The following is a 24,531-nucleotide window of genomic DNA, read 5'->3' as shown; positions in this document are numbered from 1 at the left end:
GGAAGAGAGTCTTCCCACAAAAACTGTCATATAACAACTAAATAAAGTAATTGTTCAGGAAAATAAAAGGAAAAATACTGACTCTTAATTTTTCGGATTTAAAGATTCAGCTTTACTACTCACTAAAGCAGAGAGATGTGAACAAATAATCAGTGAGCAAAGGTTTCTGTATTACATGCACTGAACTTCATCAAGAAGAAACACTTAACAGAATGCAGTAATTACCTGTCCATTGAAGATTCTTGTGAACAGTGTATTCTTATCCTTTAGCTTCAGCTCCAGGTCCATGAAAGTGAGTTTGTTTGTGCTGACCTGGAACTTATCATTGGTAAACAATGCACCAGAAATTCTGTTGTAGCATTCAATTGGTGCCAATCCTCTCTTCTTTGGAGGAGCGCACCAGTCAAAACTTAAAAGAAGAAAGTCATTACAATCCTTTTTCATACAGAGAGGTTTATGTTATAGAACGAGACTGTACAAACACATCACCACTTACTCTTCCACAGTTGTGTATGGTATTAATCGTCCATTCCAAAAACATTCAAAAATAGGCCTTTTCCCTCTGGCACCTTTTTCTACTAAAAAACAGTCATCGTCATCATCATCATTTAATCCTTGATAAGATAAAAAAAAAAAAAAGAAAGATAGTGTGCTTGAATATATTTCCTTAAAAAACTAATATAATATCAAAACCCATAGCAATCTTAATGAAGAAGTACTATTGTTATTACATTCAGCACAGTAGCAATGCACATTATATCAAGTTCATTACATACAATATTACATTATTTCCTCCTGTTTTAGAAATAGTAAGCAGAAAAACTAAGGAAGGTAAAGAAAAATTCTAAATGGAAGTTAAATATTACCAAATTTGAAACTTTAAAATTTGAGTGTTACTCTTTCCTTTGTTTCAACTGATATTCTTCTACTATCATGAAATCTTGTACCAATTAACTCAAGATTTGTTTTGTCAAAAAAAAAAAAATAGGCACAAAGGATTTTAAAAACCCTAGCATATGAAAACTCACAACTGAGTAAAACAAATTTTAAACTAAAGACTTCAGATTATATGTTGCCCTTTGCAGTACTTCGATACTAGAATCTCTTGAATCTGTATCTCTTGAAATCTCTTGAATTAACTGCTCATATTTTATTACTTTGTTGGAGCAAGGATGCAGTCAAGAAAGTGCAAAGTTTCAACTGGAGTACATTCCGTAAGAGTTTATAATTTGGAATCAGATGGTGTTATGCCAAAGATCAAGTTTACAGGAATGAATTGCCATAACAGCCAATTCACAAGATCTGTTCATCCAAAAGAATGCAAACTTTTCTGCTCTGTCACAACCTAAATCAGGAAATACTTGCACTTCAACTTAAAGTTGTTCTGATTTTTATTTCATTAAAATATTTAGTGTAGTAGGACTGTCTATGTAGGACTGACAAGCAGCAAAACATTTCACTTACTTGATGGAAAACATGGATCATCAGGGTATGTTTCTTTATCATAAAGGAAGGGATGGTATCGGATGATGCCTTCAACTATACCTTCTTCTTCAACATGTGCCTTGAACTCAAAACTATCTGCTGAAGTGTTTATATACAATGTCTGCATGTCATCTTTGATCTCCCTCAAATTGACAATCTTTGGTACTTTTCCCTTTTCGAACATTGAAATCTGGAAAAAAGGAAAACAAGTTGATTTTCCTTAGAGCAAAAGACTTACAGTAATAAGCACTTTGAATGACTGTTAGCAAAGGAGTTAGTTCCTACACTGCAATGCTAAACAGAATTACTTCAAAAAATTAAACTACATACACATCTTGAATGTTGTATTTTAAAATGCATGATTACAGAGACACAGGCACAATATAAAATAAGTTGCCATCAAATCGGACTTTCGACTAACATGTATAAAATCCCTTACCTGAATATCAATGTTGTTGAAAGGGCTTATCTCTTTTGTTACAGCATTAGCTTCATTTCCTTTTGGTCCATGGATATAATAGTGATAGATATGTCTGAAATACATATCAGAAAAAAAACCAAAAGAGCAAGTGAAATTTAAAAATTGCACATTATAATTAAAAAAAAAATCTAAATAAAGTTTGCATTTTTATTAAAATATAACTGCTTTGTTGCACTGTTAAATCAGCTCCTTGACAACATATATCTGATAAAAAAGATTTACTAAAGGAAGTGACTCCTTTTCATTCTTCTCATCTCTGTCATGCACAATCACACTAGGACCAATTTTTGGGTAAAATAATTAGAAACAAATTTGAAAAAAATGAGTAAGTGAAAAAAAATACAATTGTTACATGGCTACAGATCCTTTACATCAAAGGGTAAACTAAAAAAACTACTGTAAATTATTCTGCACTCTGGAAATCAGAAAGAACTAGAGCCACAAATCTTTCCACACTTTGTCTCTGATACCCATTTTATATCAATCATCTAATAATAATAGAAATATGTAACAAGCAATCACTATTGTTACATTAGTACGTAAATTTGAATATAGGTAGGAGTCATGGATGTGATCTGCATAATAGAAATAATTTTTCAGTTGTAAACATTGCTTTCTAATTGGCATTTTTCCTCATTTAAGAAACTTCCAAAAATCCACGTTGTCAAATAGATTAAATCATTTCATAGAGATATGCAGTTTGAGAAAACTGAGGAACTTAGCTCCATTTACTTCAACTTTTCAGCAAGCTAGCTAGTTCTTCCAACTTCAAAGACTGAATCCTTAAACCTCTGGGGGATGGTTTGGAGAATAAATGAGATTGTACTAGTCAAGGGACTGAGTGCATGACTAAAGTCAAATGCACCTGGAAGTTGATAGCTGTTTGCCTTTGACCTCCACTGCACTGAATGTTTCCCAAAGAGAAATCCTGGTTCCCAGAAAAAAAAGCTCCTCCTGGTCTCATTACTCAGGATTTTATGGTATGTCCAAATTGTTTAGTATTTTGTGTGCATTTCTTCCAGACTTCAAAAGGCAGCCTCCGGGCCTTAAGACATTGTTATTTTAGGGGTTCATCTCACTTCAAAGCATCCAAACTAACGAGGGCTGTGCTGCAGCGCATGAAAGCGGAATGAAACTAGTATCGTGCACGTGTGGCAAAGGGCACGGCAGAAGGGAACGGGGAGGTGTTTGAGGGGAAAAGGGCCATTACAGCTGAAAGAGTGACACAGGACTGTGTAGCACTGGAAGGCTAAATGAGTGGTTTTACTGTAACAGCTACAGGGCACATATCTGAATAATTGCACCTGGGTTCCACCTCAGAGGCAGCTCTTTCACTTCAAGAGATGGCTGGAAAGAACTAACACACACGTAAGTGTGAGTGTTCGCTTGAGGAGCACCTGGAAGCTAATGAGGGATCCAAATTATCTTCTGCAGGTAGAGGCACCCTATATTTTCATGAGGTTAAAAATGGTTTCAGGAACAAGTTTTTATGTGCAACACTGAATGATACTTCACATAGTAAGATATTACCTAATTCTTATATTAATCCTCTTTTTAAGTACATCTATTATTATAGGTATCACAAAAATGAAATCATCGTTCAAAAACAAAGTTCTCTAGTTTGCCAGATTTCAAAATTGGTCTACAACTTTGTTTTTCAGTTTACATTCACAGATGGATCCATCATCATAACAGGCAAGCCCAAACTATTCACAGGTATCTCCAGGCTCTGCAGGCCCACTGATGACATTATTACAGTACAGAGCAGATAGTGTCATATATCCTTCTCCCTCTTAAACTGGGATGAAGAGCAGTACTTTCTTTTATTGTTGTTTAAAAAAGTCAACCAACCAAAAGATCCCCTAAAACTGTAAATACAAAACTAGGTACCAAGGTTAGGAGCACAGCTGTGAGCAAGTAACTAATGAAGTTATTAGTAATTAGATAAACAACTTCTTACATTAGTAATACACCATTAAATTAATAGGCTACTAAAAATTACAGTGGATATGTATGGATATGTATGTAAAAATTATTGTGAATTATGTATCAGTCATCAATTAGTCACATTTTTTTTTGGGGGTGCCCCATTCAGTTGTGTTAATTTCTGTAAAATTGGTTAGATAGGGAGGCTAACTGTAGTATCAACAGCCTGAAAAAGAATAAGGCCAAAGTACGAAAACCAAGCAGTTCATAATTCTTTGACTTTGTTAGTAGCCCATTTTAAAATCAAATCTTTTAAATCACCAACTTACGCCAGCTGCCTTGTCCAAAGATGAAAGTAGTTTTTCAAGTACTGCATGTGATCTGGTTGTACACCTGTAATGACAACTGCTGTGAAACTCTCTTTATCCCTTTCTTCTAATATTAGATTATGAAGAAATCTTTCATCATCACTTGTGATGTGAGTAGAATCAGATGGCTACAAAAAGAGTAAAATAATAAGAGCAGGGATGTAAACTGAATTTCTGAACTCCCATCAACTTGAAAGGGATTAAAAAACATAACAGAAAAGTAATACAGAACACATGATGCTAAGTATCACAAAGGATTAAAGCTTAAAATAAAGGTTTCCAAATTAAAGTCAACAAGCTGAGAATGGGAAATCACTAATCCAGTTCATTTTCAACTCATTTTCATCACAGCACTTAAAGTGTGCCGCCTCAAAATGCATTTAATCATGTTGAATGTAGCACTGTGTGATATCCATGTTCTCATCCATCAAGAGGAAGCATTAAGCGTGCAAGACATTAAGTCCTCTTTAAGAAAAAAAAGCCAAAAAAAGTTATTGGCTTTTAAAGGGATAGGCTGCTTTCTACAGCAGAAACTGAAGCAGAAGAAACACTTTTGTTATAAAAGAAAAAAAAGGTGACTCTTCAATTTCAGATGAAATGTCAAGTAGTCTAACTCTACATTAGAGAGATTCTTGATTCCAGAAACTACTGATTGTCTTTTCCTGAGGGGATGCATTTTGCTCTTTTGACAGTTTTCTAAAGTGCAGAGAAACACAGTGGTTGATGTCATGCTTCACACTGGACCAGTGAGTAATCCCTTACATTTGATACATCCAGAAAAAAACCCTATTTTTAAAATACAGATTAAAATCTTTCTAGTGAATGCAAACAATTGCTACAATTGAGAATATATGTTGTAGTAAATGCAGCTACATGCCTTATTTTGCAGGAAAGCAGACAAACCCCACATCACTAAGACATGAAAGGAGACATGTCCTACCTAACCATAGTTAGGTGAAATAGTTAAGGGTGTTCTATCAAGACTTACTTTCCCCAGGGAATCAAAGAGCTCTCCTTAGCTAAAAGGATAATTAAACAATTTTTGAGACTTTTTGTCAAAGAAGACTACATCTCTTTTTCTTCCCCACAGCATAGCCTGGACTATTTGATGCTAGTGATGGGATTGGCAATAATAAAGAAAAGCCAGAGCTGCTTGGTCCTCATCTCCATGTGATCTAACAAACCTAGAAGCTGCACACTGATGCTGAACAAGCGCCGCTTTCTACAGCACAGAAGAAATTTACAGACTGAAAGAGCCTCCAAAATATCACTCCCAAATTATTTGGCTGCCTTCCAACTACAGGTGACAAACTACCATGGGACCTTCCCCTACATTCCTAGGATCTATCTCAACTAGAAAATTACTATTTACTTTTGCAATTACTATTTTACTCTTTGCAATATTCAATGGCCCAGAGAAGTGACTGCAGTGAAGACAGGTGCCTATTACCCATCAAGGAAAGATGACCAGCAAGGATACCATTAATACCACTTCTCTTCAGTGTTAGGGCCTTGTTCTAAAGTTCTTTCTGTTTAATATTAATAACATCTTGATTTCTTTGCAAAAGTAACTTCCTTCACCAACTGAATGGCTCAAAGGCTCAATTATTCTTCTCTTAATCAATTTAAAATTTCTACTTCTGCCACAGTATTCTCTTGCTGATGTATGTGAAGTGCAGACCATTTTTCAAGTCATTAGCAAGATGAATTCACACATTTTACTTCACACCAATATAATGAACTCGCCTAGGTATTTCAATGATTTGCAAAAAAAAATCCTAAACCTGAGTTTTAGGAATCTTTTAGGGGAACCTCTATTATCTTCACACTTCACTTCTATTACTTTTCACATCATCTCCTCCCTCTTGGATAGTTACAAGTTATCTTTTAACTCTAAATAGAACTCTACTTGCATTTTTAACAGTGTCAATATAACTTTGATTTTATATTATTACCGAAACTTTTCAAACAGTCGATTGTACCAGCTTCTTGAACTCTTTAGTAATACCTATGCATCTCATTCAGCTACTTTCTTCCAACTTATGCCTGCCAGTTTGTCTTCTACTTTATATCATCCAACCTTTCTCTTTAATATCAAGCAGGGAAAGCATTTGTACCCTTTACAATAAAGCAGATTTTGTCAGCTTTTATTTTCAGTTTCTATTTTTTGAGTCTGATATTGTAGAGAGAATAAAAACAAAACTGGAAATTCATTTTTTTTTTTTTGTTGCAACTCACTGACCCAGAATTGGCATGATAAAAACCTTATTACCTACTATTCCTTTCTCATCCATACGAAACACCAAGAACACTGATATAACCCACCGATACGGGCTCAATGTCTGACTACCTTGTAACACACACCACCCATTTTTCCTCCCATCTGCACCCTTAGCTACATCTTTGCCTCTCCCTCCTTGCCCAAAAATGTCCAAAGAACAGTTCTTTTCAGTCTTCCTCCTTTATCTTACAGCTTTTTTACTTAGGCTCTTTGTCTTCATGAAAAGCATCAGGACTGTTGAGTTTAGTTTTCAGCTAAACAGTTCATTTATTTTACAATATTTATGAATATTTCTAAAACCAATTGGTTTTGCTGGTCTGGCTGGACTTTTCTCCCATGTGCAGGTTAGTCTTAACATGTTTCTAAAGAAGTACAATTTGGTTCCCTAACTTATTCCTTACTGCTTCAGAGAAAATTCATTTTGTTTCATACACAACAAAAAAATTTGCTGTACTTAGAAAAGTATTTTTAAGCATTTTTCTTAACCTGACATGTAAATCTATAATGCATTTCTGTCATTTAACCTTAAATGAAAAGAGGAAAAAGCATCACATAAAAATAAGGCATAAATTATCTTTAGTGTCTCACAGTCCTTTTATACTACAGGGTGCAAATGATCCAATAAGATGAAGACATCCCCAGATAAGTAGTACAGGAATATTACACAGTTAAATCACATTAACCTGGAAAAGGCTTTCAATTACAAATGTGAGAATCTTAAGGTTATTTACCTTTCTGTTTCGAATGAATCCAGTATATATTGCTTCTTTGTTTTTCTCCTTCTTTTCAAAATCCTCTTTAGAAAGGACAAGTTCATGAACATCCTGAGATGCTGCAGGTTTGCTTATCATCTGATTTTATTAAAGAAAAGGCATTTAAAATCAGAATAAGACTTAAAATTAACATAATAAAATACCTTAATGCTGTGATTAAAAGTTAGGAAGTAACAATCTGATTATGTGCCAACGTTCTAAAATAAAATTCAAGTCAGACATTGACTTACTCTGGCAGACTGTCCCACGAAGAACACAGCTTGCTTGCCTCCAACTCCAAAATATGAAATATCACTATTTAAACTACGAGGCACTGGCAAAGGGCGTACATATCCTGAGTGATCACTGAGAATAAGAGTGTCTTTAATAAATTTTTTCAAGACAAAAGTAATTTAAAAACCCAAAGATATTTCCGATCTAAAGCTTCAATTAAATTCTTCCTCCTGGCATTTTGTTAAAAAATCCTTAACTTTATACCTTTTAAAACTGCAAGATTAAAACATACGTGCCTGAAATTCTTGATGTACTCTTTTTAAAAGGACGATGACAGAGTAAGTATTTTCCTAAGTCGTCTCATAAAACATTTCTGCCCCTTCTTACAAATCAAATATTATTAAATGAAAATGGCTTAAAAAGCAAGCCTGATCTTTCTGACAGCATCCTTTCATAAAAATACTTTTAAGTCAAAGTGGGAAATAATGGGAGAGATAACATATGCTATCAGCAGTGAAAGTCCATGTTTTTTAAGTCACCTTGAATGGCCTTATCTAGTTTAGGAAAGCATTTATTTTTAAATCACAGCTGTCCCAAATGAAAATAAGGTGTAGATGGTATCCTACTATAATTTAGACCTCTGTTTCCATTAAGTGGTAGTAATCCACAGTTTAAATCTGCATTTTAGGAATACTATACATTTCTGTTACCAAACTTGCCTACAGCAATTTCAAAAAGCAGTGAATTTCTTTACAAATGACCCAGAATCACATTTTATGCACTTATCTCCAGATGCTTAAAAGACATTAACTTTCTATTTGGAGATATTTTCAATTCCCCCAGCTATATTATCACTTCCCACAGCCCTACTACTTTTTACACTACCTGCTCATATGACAAATTAGTTATGACTGAGACTGTAATTATCATCTTCACATTTATTATCCTAGGCTTAAGGTATTTAAAATGTGACCAAAGCTCAAAAACTGTACATAACTGATTTTGTGGAATTTTATACACTAGGATTAAGTCTGGCTGTGCAGGTAGAACATCTCTTGAGAACGGACTTAAAACCATAAAGTTAATTCATATAAGTAGCAAAACCCACCATAGAACCTCCACTTTCTTCTTTAAATGCAAAACATTTATTTAGCGTAGCCTACATCAAAAAATAGACATCTCCAGGTGTAATTTATAATACATTATACAGAATTAAAATTGAAATTTAAAAAAAAGAAAATTTGAACTAAAACCATGGATCTGTTTATCTGTTACTGCAGTAGCTTAACAGATATTGAATGTATCATTTAATGCACTACTGAAAGGTTTTCAGGTAATAGATGAACATAGTACAAAAATCCCCTGCAGGATATAGCATGACCAGAATTGTATGCAGGCAAGCAAAAGACAGTTTAGAAAAGGTCTCAAGAACAAAAAAGCATTCAGTGTTTCACAATCAGAGAAGAGCAGTTTTGTGTCATAAAGCTTCTATATTGCCTACTTAGAAAAAGTATGGGTCTATTTATGTAATCATAAAATGACAAGGTTTAGCTAAGTGTTGGTATACAGCTATGCCTTAAAAGCATATTTTTATATGCTTTTAAGCATATGCTTAAAAGCATATAAAAGCAATTAGCAGAGCTTGCTAATTGTTGTAGAAATATTCAGAACTTGCTAACCTTTCAAAGTCACCTTGTCTTGTAAACTTTGACAATCTATATACAGCCCAGTTGTTAAGCTGTTTAGAAGTCATTCCACTTCCATTATCAATCACAGCAACAGCTGGTTTTCCTTGGGAATCATCAAACAACTGTTTGGGGAAAGACAAACAAACAGCACAAATCAACAAGGAGCAACAGGAAAAAAAAAAAAGGATAATGCAAACTACATCTGAAAACATTGAAGTATTTTTATCTTACCAATTTTATCTGTATACTCCGAATGCCAGTATTTTGAGAGGTAGCTGACAGAGAATTGTCAATCAATTCAGCAAGGGCAAATGCTAAAGAAATTGACAAAAATAACCCTATTAGTGCTCAGAAAACAGACACCCACTTATAGTAGTTTCTTTCAACAATTAGGAAAACACATTACCTAAACACAGACAAGACCTAAACCCTGTCAGAACAATCAAAATCAAATAATATCTTGTTTAAAAAATAAAATAGCTTTTCTACATGTACTTTATGATTTGTTTCATCACTGAATCTCTCATATCTCTTAATGGTAAGATCACAATTATTAGAAAGAACAATGATAAACTGTCTCCTTAACAAAAGACAGATTTGTCCCTTTCACTATTAGAAATTAATTTTTATGATTCATACGTGAGTCAAAAGTACATAAAAAATGGACTTTGACTTGTTAAAATAAAGTGATAGAAGAATGAACTGAAGAAACCTGAACTGAAATTTTGTGAAACATCTAAGCTACAATGTTAATTTTTTATAAAAAACAAGGAAAATTGTAGAAATGGTTGAAGGATTTCAGTGAATGGTAAATACAACTAAATTTCTGAAAGATCTATGACAATACACTGCAGAAATAGTCAGGCAAATTGCTTGCACAAATTTGTTATTTCTAACCATTAATGCTTGGAGCACTTACCTAATTAAAGTAAAAGTACCTAAGTTTACTGGAAAATTGCATTTAATCTGAAAAAAATACATCAAATTCAGATTAACTCAATCTGACTAACCAGCTTTAGTGAACAGACATTTCCATCCAGTCTCTCTAAAAAGGAAACCTTATTCCCTACAATTTGCAGAGTTCTTCAGAATGCTACAGTGTGATTTACACTGGCCACACACTTCAGACGTGCAAAAGAAAACCCTTGAGTATTAGTGGAACACAGCAACACTGAAGCACATGACATTTTCCCCTCAAACTTTCACTGAAGTACAAAAACAGTTCTGCACTTTTTGCAATTTTCTTCATTACAAACAGAGTAGTTGAGCATCAGTTACGTGATCCATATTTACTACTCCATAGCAAAGAATAATGGTCCTTCATCAACACTCGGAATTGGTTAGGCATTGGTTTACTACTTCAGTCTTCTCCATGTCAGCTGCCCCTAGACCTCCTCACCTCACATTTTATTTATTTAGGGTGCAACCTTTTTTTTGTCATCCTTTTCTAATGTATTTGTAAAACTCTTATTATCCCTCCTCACATCCCTTGCCAAATTTGCTCCAGCTGTACCTTAGCGTTCCTGATCTCATCCGTACATTCCCAGGCAATATCCCTATATTATTCTCTAGCTTGCTTGCTAGTTATTATTGCTATATTATTCTCTAGCTTGCTATTATTCTCTAGCTTGCTTCCACCAGCTGTGCAATTTCCGCTTGTGTTTTAGTTTGACCAGGAGGTCTTTACTTAGCCATGCTATTCTCCTGCCTTTCTGATTTCTTCCACATAGAAATCAATAGTTCTTGCGCTCTTAAATGTCATTTAAGTAACTGCAAGCACTCTTCTACTCCTTTATCCCCAAGGGTGTTTCCCGGTGTCCCATGCACCACACCCTTTAACAACTGAAAGGTCTTTTCCTAAGGTTTAGAGTCCTTACAATACTTTAGGCTTGCCTATTTAATCTAATTCCACCAGGGTGTGGTCGCTACAGACCAGCCCAGCTTGGCCTTTCCGTTTTCTCCGTGTTGGAAAGCAACAGGTCCACTACTGCATGCTGGCAGGAGTAAAGCGCAGATCTCCACAGAATGCTTGCTCTGAGTGGCCCACGCAGCAATTCCTGTGCACAGGGATAGATGTACCACTGACTCAACAGTACCACCAAACCTGAACCAAAACAGTGCCTTTGCTGGGACACAGAACAAATGATGTGCACAAAGAGGAAAGGGGAAAGACTGGTCCTTAAAAATAATAGCTGCTATTTATAAACATTTTTAATATTGTTTTAAAACAACAGAAATGGTATCATGCTTGATTCTTGATAATGTTTTTGCATTTTTTTCTGTGCAATTTTTAACCTGCTGTAGCTACGAGGTACACAGTACTTAGAAGGTAATCACAGCCACAGACAGAATTTTCAGAGAAGACATAAACAGAAAGTAATTTATTCAATAAAACAACACAAATGCTGGTTATATATTTCATGCACCACTTAGATAAAAACTAATTAAAGCAGCATTTTTTAAAAGAAATACTTGCTCTTGTTGGCAAGTTAAGCTCTGTAGCACCCCAGATGGGAGGGCACACAACATTCTATAGTAGCTCATACAAAACTGTTCATGAAATTCAAGCACAAAGTCTACAGTTTAGTACAGGAGACAAAAACCTGGTAACACAAATGCTGATCTGTCTGAATGATATGCACAAGATTATTCAGGCTAAAGTTATTTTACTTCTAAAATACTCAAACTTCTTGAACAAGTATTTGAGGAGGTATCTCTATAAATAAAGAAAAATTTGTATAAAGAACACAGTTAATTTTTCTTTTACAGTTAAGACTATTTTTTAGCAGCTATAATTTTAAGTTGAATTGCTCATAACCACATTATATTCATATAAACATCATTTACACAAGATTACTTTTGCAATACTTACGCAAAGGATTTTGGCCCTCGCTGGCATAGTACTCGTACATGCCACTTTTGACAAGTGTGTCATAGTGGGGCAGAAAGTCGATTCGCTCCTTGGTTGCCAAAAGCAACATTTGATCAACTGACTGTAGCAGATATAAAGTAACTCCATCGTGAACAAGCTCTCCTGCAGTGAAGATGAAATATAAAGTAGGTTGAAGAGCACTCATCAGGCAACTTCAGCTCTCAAAACAAGCACGGGCTTAGCCACAGGTAATCTGTGTATTGTCCTAGGCGTTGCCTGTTCAGCATTTAACAGCAACATTTAAATTAATATCTTTTCACATTTCCAAGCTTTAGAATGCAAGTTTTCTCAGGTGACAGCTATGTATATATCATTTTTTCCTATCATTTACAGACTTTGTGGCAGAAGATACTTAGCATAACTGTCATCATACGAACTCATCAAAAACATGTTTGTGAAACTAATTTTTAAACAATTTTTGGCAAACTATTACAGGATCTGTACTTTCAGTTAATTATTGTATGTCACAGAGCACAAACAGTTATCATGCAACCTTTATGATCAATAGAAGAAATAACTGTAATTATTTTGCTATCTAAGATACTTACTGAAGTTATCTTCTGTAATTTCCTTCCTATTTGTTGTGGTGATAACAAAGGTTTCATCAGAAGGTATGCCAAATGCCTATAAAAATTGAAGGTTATTTAGTTATGATAACTAAGTAGTTCAAAAACTATTCAGATGCATTAAAACAAAAAAAGGCACTGTCTATTTACTTTGTCACAAGCTACTGATGAGTAATCACATAATCTCTTAGAACACAGCTGAACTTAGGATCGCTTGTTTTCTCAATTTAGCCAAATCTGTCCATACTAGGGTGGCTTGTTCTTTTACCTGCATAAAAGAAAATATGCTCTAGTGAGCAACAGGAATTTTAAGGAGGAAGAACTGTCTTATAGATAATCCCCTTGAGGGCAGAGGAACAAGACCGCGAAACTACAACAACAATAGTTATGATCTAGAGGGTGTCCCATATTTGACTGCACTCCTGAGTCACCAAACCAACCTAATATTCCTTAATGTTGGATATTAAAGTCTTTGTTCTTCAATTATATCACACATCTAAAAAACCAATAAATATTTCTTTCAGAAAAATTCTTTACTGTTAAAACACTGAAGTTTATTTTTCTGAACCTAAACAATCTTTGCCACTTTGATGCCTTCTTTTGAATGTGTTTACTGTAGCTTTAGACTTTTTATCCTGCTTTCTACATGCATTTAAATGCTCCTACTTTTACTTTCATTTTTGCAGCCTGATGTCCAACACTAATCTCTTTCCCAAAATAATAAAATAAATATCTGTACCTTCTCCTGCCTTTCCAGTCTATGAAACTCAAGTAAAAATCAACCCTGGTCTCATGAAACTCCATCAATCCAGTCAGTCTTACAGTGACAATTCAGACAGGTACCTTACGCACTTTTAGCCAGATTCTTCCCTGAAGGAAGCTCTAGCATTCTCTGCAGCAGCTTGTCCTCATCATTTCCCACATCTCTCTTTCCATCCCTATTACTCAGACTCATGAAAATATTTTTAAACACTACTTATGGTTTCATTAAGAGCCTACTTTCCATATTTCAGTTACTTTCTCCCTGTGACCACATTAAAGCTACAGTTATTATCCATCAGCAAAATTAGGAAAAATGTTGAACTTCTCATAGTACTTGACATAGTATTTGTTTCACTTGGTGCAAGTGAAACAAATGCAGATGACACAAAGACTGACATTCAGACTTAAGAACCCAGAGTAATACTTTGTAACTCTTCTGAATTCAGATCACTTCCATTTTACCTGTCACATTACACAAATTTCCACATATTGTACAGGAAATCTGTACAGCAAAAACTATAAAACTGCTCAGAGCAAGAAAAGTAAGCATTAAAATATATGGATTTTAGAAAGCTGACATCCTACTGTGCCGTTTCAGGTCAGTGGTTAATATAGAGTAACTGTAGAGTTCTACATTTGAAAGCACAGACAAGCATCTTTCCCTCCAGCTATAACTACAGCTTCCTTGTTTTCTCAGTCTCCCAAAGGCTCTTCTGCTCTCACACCCTTATGAAGAGTGCAGTATTTACTTTAAGGCAGCTAGAAGTTAGGATCAGCTAGTGCATGTACAAGACAGCAGCCTGCTATGGAAGCAGGGACAGCCTCATCCTTCTGGTTCTCTACCAGAGAGCCTCAACTAAACTAACCCAAACAGCCTGGCAGGCTATGCTTTAATTTCCTGGGTGAACCCAGCACTTCAGTGTTCAATGACAGCAGGTCCTTTTCCACTTCACAAGTAGGTACACAAACCAAGTTTGGCAGTCTGGACTGCAGATTACTGTTTTTTCTTGTCCATGCCACGGTTTGACAGGCTATGTCCTTTGTAAACTTTGGGGATTACTCAGTTTGAATGCTTCACTTCTGTATAAGACTTACTTGTTTCACTTCCTCCTTCCCTCTCTCCTACATTCTTGGTTATCCTAGTCCCTGTCTTTTCCCACTATGCCAGGTAGCAGTGAAGCAGCTGCACACCTGTGCCAGTATTAATTTCCAGAACGAGAAGCTGTTGGTCATTCCTGAATTGAAGTGAACATACTGGGCAATTTACTTGTACAGTTGGTGATTTTCATTCAGTTCTGACCATGTTTGGTCAAGTGTTTAATTTCTCAGTAAGATTTGTGCATGTAAGAGATATCATGATATCTTCTGTTGGTAGGAAGTTCCGGTTTCAGTGCCGTGTCTTTTTCAGCCCAGCACGGTGCCCTTTTCCAAATAAGTACTGATGATGCACACAATTCAATTTTATAAGATTCATGAGACAACCCAGAAACACATTCATATGATAAATCTGTGAGTTATTCTATGATAATCCAGACATGCAACCATGATGAAGCTTTCACTGTCACCAAAATCTTCAAGAGTACAATCACTATGCTCAGAAATGCCTCTGCACATTCAGTGTGACAGCATGTTTGGAGGTTAATGCATTCAAACAACAAAGTGAAAGCTTTTATCTTTTTGTGTACAAAAGAAGAGATGTTGGGGAAAAAACAACACAAACTCCAAATAAATCCACAAGCTAAAAAAGGCAGACATATGACAAGGCAAGGATCCGTAAACTGTTGGTTATGTACTATTGCTACATGCAAATGCAAGAGTTAAAATGGTACAAAGATGAACTGTAATGTGCATAGAGAAGAGAAAAATTACATCAAAAGCCTGAAAAGTATAGATTATGTGAACAAACCAAAATTTTAATATTCTGGGAAAACAACCATAGCCGTTGACTGAAAACCAAATTAGTTGCTAAACCACACTTGGAAGCATGCTGAGCATACGTTGCCAGGCTTTGATGTCAGAGAGCTGCAGGGGTGACCAGTGTAAGAAGAGGCAATCAATTGCCCTGAGACAGATATAGCCAGCTCCAGATAGCTCTCAAATCCAAATATATAACTCACTCCTCCTACAAATTCCCACCAGAAGGGCACATGGTGCTTCCGCTATAACTTATCAGGGAAGAAATAGAAGAGACCAAAGAGAAGCAACAGAGGAGATGCATCAGGAGACAACACCAGGGACAGACCCATTGAGAGGATGTTCTCCATACCAGAGCAGTGAGGGTCCCAAAGGCGCTGAGCCCCATGGAGGACCCACATCAGGGCACAGAATTTCCTCTCTCTGTCCTCCTACTCCCATGGAGCTGAGACCTATGGCAATTCATCATAGCAGGAAAACAAACAGTAAGAGCAGCAGAATAAAGTCCTGTACATGCCCTGATGTCTCACACCACCTGTTGCCTAACCAAAGGAATTGGGATTGACCATGAGATGTGCATTGGGAGAACAAGGATAAATTAAGACTAGGAATGGGAAAAGAATGGTGTATTGGAAAAGGGGAAGGAAATGCATCACTTCTCTAAGTGATTAATTTCCTTCACAATCAATCATCAGGAGTTTTGTGTTAACAGGCAATAAGTTAAATTAAGAAAAGCAAAACCTGAGTTTAGCCTGTTTTGCACACAGCAGGAAATCAGTCCTTAAACCCATGGAATGATACAGAAACAAGAAAGCTGCCTGTACAAACAAGAAAAATGCCCTCCTTGTAACTGGAGGATCAGTTTGGAGCACCACCTATGTTTAATGATAAATAAAGTTAATAGCTCTCAATCGACTGGTAGATGTTTAAGACATGAGATTTATATAATGTTAAAGGAGCTTGAGACAATGTCACATGCCCAAGAAGCTTTCAGCAGAGCACTTTACAGGTATGACACAAGTGTGAGTGAACTAAATCTGAATCAAGAAGCAAGGTTCAGTTTATGTACCAGCTACGGTCACAGGTTTCCTTTATAAACCAAAAAAACCCTGACAAACCTCAAAACAAAAACACAACCCCTCAAACCATAGATAACTCCTCAGCAGCTTACATTTCAAACAGGTCTCTGTTTCTTTTCTCTTTCACATATGAGCACAAAAGCTCAAAAATTTTACTGGTACTTGATCTACACATGCACAGCAAGTCTTACCTGCCTACTGAGCCAACTAAAACACTCAACATGAAGTCAACATAGATTTTGCCTCTGGATTTACTATCTGCCTTGGAAAAGGTGTTCAAAGAGCAAATATTCAACTTTGTGTGTGTACCACCACAGCTTGCAGTCACATGAATACGCTTGAGGCGGTAAGTGAAGGAGAAATAACATGCTGTAAGGACAGAGTCATTGGCCTGTTTCCTCGGGTCCTTCTGGTGGTGACTTTTAAAACTGAATGAATAGAACACTCTCCAACATGACCAAGGTAGAACAGTGAAGCCAAAACGACAATATCTTCAGAAAAGAAGTTTAACCCTTTGGAATCCAAACCTTTCCAACACAAACAGTTGTTCCCTACAATATGTAACTTCTGTACCCTTAAAATTCTGCATCCTCCTACTGTAACCAATCCAAGCAGACCGCACATGAGAATAATAAGAATAAATGGCTGCAGGCCTTAGTGAAGCAGCCAAAGGATAACAGAAACATAACATCCATGGAGTCACCTTCCACAGCCAAGAAGTATTTTTTCTGACTACTAGAACTGTACTGCCAATGCAAACCTCTAAAGGGGAACCTGAACTGTATTAGTTAAAGAAATCTGACAAGGCCATTTTCAATGCTCTTCTTCATAGTTATACACTTAGCTACCCAACATGGCAAAAGGCAATATATCTTTTTCGGTATTTCAAATTGATCCAGCAAAAATCTTTACAAAATCTTGTCCAGGAATCTGGAAAAATGAACCTAAGAGCCACATCCAAACACTGAGAAGCCTGTAGCCTTCTGTAATTTTGCATCGATTAACTGAATATCTCATGTCATTTACCAAATTATCATCTGAAAGACATGCATTTTATCAGTTAATTAGCCCACTTAGTGAAGATTTATCAGTCCAAATTGAGAGAAATGTCTTACATCAACAAATGGATGAAATGATAGTACTCATTTAAGGGAAACTAGTTCATTCTCAAATCCCAGATTTTCAAGCAAAGAACTGTCTTTTGTATCATCCCTCTCAATTATTCATACAACTATATAACATTAAGGTAATTAATAGAAGTAGCAAATATGAAAACTAAAATATAAAAAGATTAAGTGGAGACCTTGCCAGAAATTTATAACAACAACTGTACATGCCTCACAGGAATGCTAATCAAATAAACTTTTCTAATCCACTGCTAGGACAGTTCTCAACACAATGACAACTTGCTGAGGATGTCTTAGGGAGGACCTGGGACTAAGCATTCATGATAGCAGGGCAAGGATGATAACAGTCATTACTAATCATAATCTCAATAAGCTTCCCTAATGTCACAACACAAACTTTATACATAATATCTTTGGACACCAACAGAAAGAGGAATCCAAAAGTCTCTAGAAAAGTAGCTGAAATTAAAAATAAAGGTAGAAATTATTTCTAAGCATTTTTTAGAGCTAAAAGCAAAAATTTGTATATTACAGAAATACACAGGATCTCCTATCTTCTAGTCAAATGGTTTTTAGAGACTATCTGCAGACAAAACCTAGCAATGAACACTAACACTCTAAAATATTTTCCAACCATCCTTTATTGACAGCACCATCTCCATCTAAGGAACAAATCACAGAGGATAACATTTGCAGAACTTCAAGGTCCTCGTCATCTGTCATACTTAAAAGCTTCACTACTTTCAGAAGTTCAGTTGATACTCTTCTAAACATTTACAAAAAGTCATCAATACAAGATGTTTAGAAGTTAAGAACTAAGTTAAGAACTAAGAGTTTAACAGAAACACTTAAAACATTGCTATGTATCACAAGATTCAGTAATAGAATAGGTTTTTGAGGTGTCTTAAAGTTTTATCACAATTTTGATGGAAAAAGAAAAAAAGCAAAGAGGCAAATGGTATGACACAAGATCTCTACAGAAGTCACAAGTGTATTTGTCCAGAATGATGCGTTAACTCAGACATCTTTTCAAGATTTGCAACTTTTAGAAGCAGAAAGAAGCTTGGGACCCCAGAATTTCTCCGAAGAGCATGTTACTAGTCTGAGTCTAGACAGTAACTTCCACAAGACCTTCACAAACTACCAGGTCTAAAATCACAATCACAAATATTCAGTGCAGCTATCAGCCAAAATTTGAACATAACTTCATGCCAGCTTCTCCTACCAAAATACTTTGTATGGCACCATTTGTTAAAGGAACAAGAATTCAGAAACCACTCTTCAAGACCAAAAAATATTTAGTCACATCTAACAACTGCACCTGGATAACTAATCCTGAAGACCACAGATACTCTTCATCTCACTGTGTTGTCAACACTCAAATTTGACCAGGAACCTACAAGCCACTCAGTTTTCCAAATCAACTGATACATTCAAGGCTGTACTTAAGTGCACAGAGGTAGGCAAACTGCATCCTTCTTCCCATCAAAACATCAGTAACAATTTCAGTGAAGTCTGAAATACAGTGTGATAGTGTTGGAAAAAAAAAATTACAGCATTGCTGGATCTTACAGTATTTCCAACAGTGTCTTTAAAAATCAAGGAGAAACTTGCTTTGCATATGCATAGCATGTTTAAAATACATCTATTTTTAGTTTCTAGTTACACAGAATTGCTAAACAAATGTAGGGCTTAAAATACAGAAATACAATTTTTGCAAGATGGACTGATTTCATCATTAATGGAAATATCTCTATTAAGCCTTTATCTGAACGATGTTTTGGTGATACAAACTTGCAGAAGTCCCTAATATTTTTTCTTTGATTGCAAATAATTTGATTATACTTTATTTACTATGCATTGTAAGCAAATATTTACCAAAATTTTCACTTATTTCTTGTCTTGATTTGATATTACACCTATGCTTATTTTCCATACACCATCTGAATGAATATCCTTATCTGCCTCTTGGCTCATTGAGACACTGGAATATATTTGGGTGGATTGGCAAAATCATCCATTTAAATAGTAAATAGACAGGTTAGGATACAACGGGAAGCTCAAGAAAAGAAGTGACAAAAGACCAAAAGCAAAAAAATTTGTTTTATTGTGATACTTGTTGAGTATTTGCTTTAATTACAGATATTTACTTTTTATACAGATTACAGATCTATGCTTTCTTTTTTTTACACAGGGAGATCACAACAATGAGGAGAAGCTTCAGAAGAACTAAGGAAGCGTTTACCAATGAGTTTGGTTCCTATACAAGTAGTAACCCTAATCTTAGTACCATTAACTGTCTTCAGACTGGTAGTTCACCTCAAAGCCTCTTAAAAATCCTTTTACACATGGCAAAACTTCTGTGCAGTTTTCAGCACAGACACCTTTCTGCTATCAAAGGAGCATGACCTAAGTGCCTGGAGGATTTCTGCCATCTCGGCAACAAACTGAAGTGTTCCAGCTCCACTGTGCACCTGGATAAGGCGAGGAAGGAACCTCAGATTAGCTGCCAACAGTTTAGCTACATTTTGCTTATTGCTACTAAGTATTTTTGAATTATACTCTAAAAAATCAGGACAAGCAGTGGGGCACAGACCTAAGAGAAGACAACAAAAAGGAGGAAACAGTACAGCCAAGAGGAAGCAAAACACAGCATTTAACCCCCTTATTCACCTTAAAACTTCATTGTTCTGCAGACTGAAATTATATGACTGCTTCACAGGGCACAAATGAAATACTCAAGCTAGCATTATTCTAAATTAAGAGGTTTTTGCTTTAGGATTGATCACTACAAGGATGACATCACTACAATGAAGACTATATAAGCTCCATCCTCCTATAAGATTTTTTTCTCTAAATCTTCCCTCCTGCAACATTGAGAATAAAAGGCTAATTTATCAATATATAAAGCCCCTTCCAACTACACAGACATTCATTAACTGCTTAGGGGATAGTAAAAAAATATTTGCTTAAAAAAAAACACCCCAAAAATTTAAAAATTAAGAATATTTTAGTAATAATAGAGGAATATTTTATATGACAACAGACATGACATGCATAAGCTCCTAAATCAACCTCTGAAGTGGCTGCATCAATTTTGCTCCACAAACAAGAAAATACCTTCTCTCTGCATTATGAAAAAAACCCCTAAGCCTCAGAAGTAGCAGCCGAAGACCTTCAGGTACTTAATATTTTCAAATCAGGATCATCACATACCACAATCTGGTTTAATTTCTTTTTTTTTTTTTTTTGGTAGGATTTGACTCTTACACATCCAGTTCTATCCAGAAGAATCCTCTTGTGCCATAGGAAGATGTTAACAACATAAATAGTTCCAACAGCTTAATATTTCTGGCATCCTTGTCAGCCTGACCACGTGGGAGCACCTTTGCTGCTGCAGGCACATCATTCAGATGCATGACAAATTGCCAATCGAAGCCCATTGAAAGCTGAGCCTGTACTGAGGCTGAGCCGCCAGACAGGAGACCCGTGGAAACAACACTGCTGCATATTCAATATCTGCCCAATCAAGCAGCCTGACAGTGCTTAACAGCTTTAATTGTCTAAAAGCACTACAATATTCCACTTCACCTTAGTCTGAACCAACTCAAAATCCGCTTAACAAAAGAATTGTTCTTCCTGAGCTTCCATCACTTCCCAGCCGTTTTCAGCACCACAAACCTAGGAAAGTCTGTTCCAAGCCGGTGAACCCACTCATCACTTTATCCTAAAAGTAATTAGTTGCAACTTTCAAGATGCCAGAAATTGAGAACTTTGGAGTACAACACTCAGAGTAACATAATTTACAAAGCTCTTGGAGCACTGAGATGCCACAATGTTCTTCTACAAGTTCTAGAACTTGAATATTGTTGGAGTGGGAGACATGAGATAGCAAACATCCCAACCCTCTGCCTGTCCAGTTTTCATTGTACCAACATTTACAGGTCATGCTAATCCATCTGTCTCAGCATCCTTTCAGAGTCAGATGCCCCACACATCAGATGATGGCAGCTCCAAAGTGCAAAGGGCCACACCGAAACTAGCAGTGACAGGGGCACCTCTGGCTGCACTCACCGATGGTAAACACATTATTTCTTTAAGAGAATAATCAGCTGAGGTTCTTGCTGCATAAGTTTGTAAGAGCACAGACCCTATTATCCTTAACATCCAAAACAGCCACCAGAACTGGTGACAAGGCTTGTGATATTAAACATACAAAAAAAACTATACTTGAAAATTTTACTTTCACAGGCAGCACAATCAAACACAGCAAGGTCTGCTTTGCAGAATCAGGCTTCTCAAACGCTCTGCTGCCCATGCGAGAAGTCTGCCTAAGAGCATGAAGGTACCGACTTCAAAACGTCAATACATTTCTCTGGTAAAAAAAATCCCCGAAGCTGTTTGTACCCAAAATGTCACAGCTGGTGATGATGGCTTAGTTCTTAATAAAACTGCAAATATGCCAAAAGCTGTGTGAACTACTGAACACCATGAAGACACACAGAAATATTAAATCACTGCAGTGTGCAGTATATGTAAAAAAATACAGAAAAAGACAGACTCCGTTTTAGAACAAATTGTAAATTAGCGTTAAACTCAGCCCATTGATTAATTACAAAATTTAAGAGAAAGAGGGGTGGGTTCATCCGGCACTTATTTGCCTCACTACTGAAAATACTTAGTATTCTTGCAGCTTTTTGCTAGGTGAAGTTGTATCAATTTAGACAATTCTTGGAGAAAATTATGTAACACTCATAAATTACTAACAGGAGATACAAACCCTTGGAAGGTCATGAACCCACCCCACCGTCTAGCTTCTCAGAATGTTACACTGTACAGCATTCATTTCTTTATCGGGCACCGATCAGACAAAGCAATGTGCTAACACTCCACAATTCCTTTATTTATGAGTACAGAATCAAAAAGTGCAAGTCTTCCGAGACTTCACACTCTCTAAACCATATCATATCACAAAGTGCCACCTCTACTCCTTTTTTGGACACTTCTAGTGAAGATGACTCTGCCTTAAGACCAAGACTATGCCATTTTGGACACAGAACTCTGCAATCACAGGTGACAGCTATCCCTGCTGACACTAGCAACTCAAAGCTTCCATCACAGTAGGAAGCCATTACATTAAACACTGTCCAGACACAGAACAACTTATACACTACTTATTTAGTTATTTTTTCCTCAAAAATATTCTGCCTGTATCTTATATATAATAATTTATTATCACCACGTATAATTATATTAATTATATATTTCATCATGATATATTACATATAAAAGTGATACTTGGTAGTACTTATATTGTTCATAGATAATCGATAATTTTTTAAAAAAATTAGAAATAATTTTATTTATTAAAATGTAAACCAGGTATTTATATCCCATCTATATGTAAAAAATAGAATTTACATGCTAGAAAACGAAGTGCAAATTGTAGTGGGTAATTAAACTAAAATTATTTTTTTTAACAGACTAAATTAGTACAGAAATTCAGAGATCATTTTCCTGCGCTTTTCACATGGTAAAACATGCTGGCAGCTAAGAGGTTTACAGCATTTACCACTCGCTCAGAAAACGAAACCATGACAGAAACGGGCGATGCCTACTGGCAGCGCCAGCAAACTACTGGAAACAGCTCGTACGAGGAAAACAATCTCCACCTTCTCAAACTGCAAAGACGGAGTAAGTTTCGTTTCGCGTTACGACGGGAAAAGAAACGAAAGGACACGCGACAGGGCAAAGGCGCCGCCAGACACGGTATTTAAATGGCAGACACCGCTGCAGACAGGAAACGGCGCCCATCGCCAACACTTTGGACAGCAGAAACAGAGTCACAGAACCATCTAGGTTGGAAGAGACCTTTGAGACCTCCGAGCCGGCGCTGCGACCGAACACTAACCACCGCGTCAGCTACAAACGCCCTCCAGAGCGCGGCACCGCGCCCGCCGCCGCCGTTCCCCGCGCGGGGGCGCTCGGGGAACACCCGCTGCCTTCCCGCCCGCCGCCAGGGGCTGCTCCCGCCGCCGCCCCGCACCGGCCTCTCGGGCTGCGAGAGAAAGGCGACGGCGACGGGGCGACCGCGGGCTCTCCGCCATGGCGGCCCACCTATCCCGGCAACAAAGCTGGGGGGTAGGCGGCGGGCGCGGCGGCTCCCGAGCAGGCTGTGACACCCCCGCCCCGCCCCGGCCGCCCCCCAGCCCCAGCGCCTCAGAGACGGACGCTCACTCGTGAAACAACGCCACCGCCGCGCCCGACGCGCCCGCCCTGCCGCGTACCTGGCAGACGGCGCTGCGGAAAGCGCGGTAGTTGTCCTTGCCGTAGCTGAGCACTTTCTCGTCCGGGTCCGCCTGCTCCCGGCGCCGGTCGAAGAGGAACACGGTGCGGTCTCCGTTGCCGCGAGGGGTCAGCAACGCCGGCCTGCGAGGTGAGCGGCCGCTTCCCGCCGCTGCTGCCATGTTGGGGAGCTGAGGAGACTGAAACCGTCCTGCAGCGATGGCGGCAGCGACGGCTGCTGCTGCCGGGCCCGCTAGCGCCCCCGCCCGGCAAAATACGTCCTGGCAGGGGAAGGAGGAGGCGGAGCCGGCCCGGAAGCTGAGGAAGGAGGCGCCGTGGAGGGCCGGAAAGAGAGGGTGGGAGGGAGGAAAGGAGAGGGACGGCGGTGACCGCGTTGCTGGCCATGGGGAGTGGTGCGAGGGGGCGCCGGGCAGGCGGGTGGGGAGTGCCTGGAAACAAAAGTAACACTTCGGTGGTGCGGAAGTGGCGGTGGTGCCACTTCCGCCGCCGGGTGGAGCAGGAGCGGGGTCGGGAATGGGATCGGGATCGTCATCGTCGACGCAGGAAGCGCAGGCGGGCTGGGCCATGGCAGCGCGTGCTGCGCCCGCGTTCGCCGCCCGCCGGCCGTTGCGCGCGGCGCGAGCGGTGGCG

The 24,531-nt window shown here is 37.7% G+C and overlaps 1 protein-coding gene across 1 annotated transcript in view; it reads right to left on the bottom strand.

The window, feature by feature from the left end:
- The window catches only part of SMCHD1 (structural maintenance of chromosomes flexible hinge domain containing 1), a 68,475-nt gene extending 44,327 nt beyond the window's left edge, over nt 1-24,148 (bottom strand). The window contains exons 1-12 of the mRNA XM_084213308.1: nt 23,883-24,148; nt 12,696-12,771; nt 12,088-12,249; nt 9,447-9,529; nt 9,207-9,337; nt 7,545-7,659; nt 7,273-7,392; nt 4,222-4,388; nt 1,925-2,018; nt 1,465-1,675; nt 497-614; nt 226-409 (exon numbers count right to left, since the gene is read on the bottom strand). Coding sequence (XP_084069434.1) covers nt 226-409; nt 497-614; nt 1,465-1,675; nt 1,925-2,018; nt 4,222-4,388; nt 7,273-7,392; nt 7,545-7,659; nt 9,207-9,337; nt 9,447-9,529; nt 12,088-12,249; nt 12,696-12,771; nt 23,883-24,062 — 1,641 coding nt within the window. The 5' untranslated portion in view covers nt 24,063-24,148. The remainder of the gene's footprint in view (nt 1-225; nt 410-496; nt 615-1,464; nt 1,676-1,924; nt 2,019-4,221; nt 4,389-7,272; nt 7,393-7,544; nt 7,660-9,206; nt 9,338-9,446; nt 9,530-12,087; nt 12,250-12,695; nt 12,772-23,882) is intronic.
- Nucleotides 24,149-24,531: the final 383 nt, after the last annotated feature.

This window comes from Fringilla coelebs (assembly GCF_963513975.1).
Source record: "Fringilla coelebs genome assembly, chromosome: 1".
NCBI lineage: Eukaryota > Metazoa > Chordata > Aves > Passeriformes > Fringillidae > Fringilla > Fringilla coelebs.
This window is presented reverse-complemented; position numbering and strand designations above follow the sequence as displayed.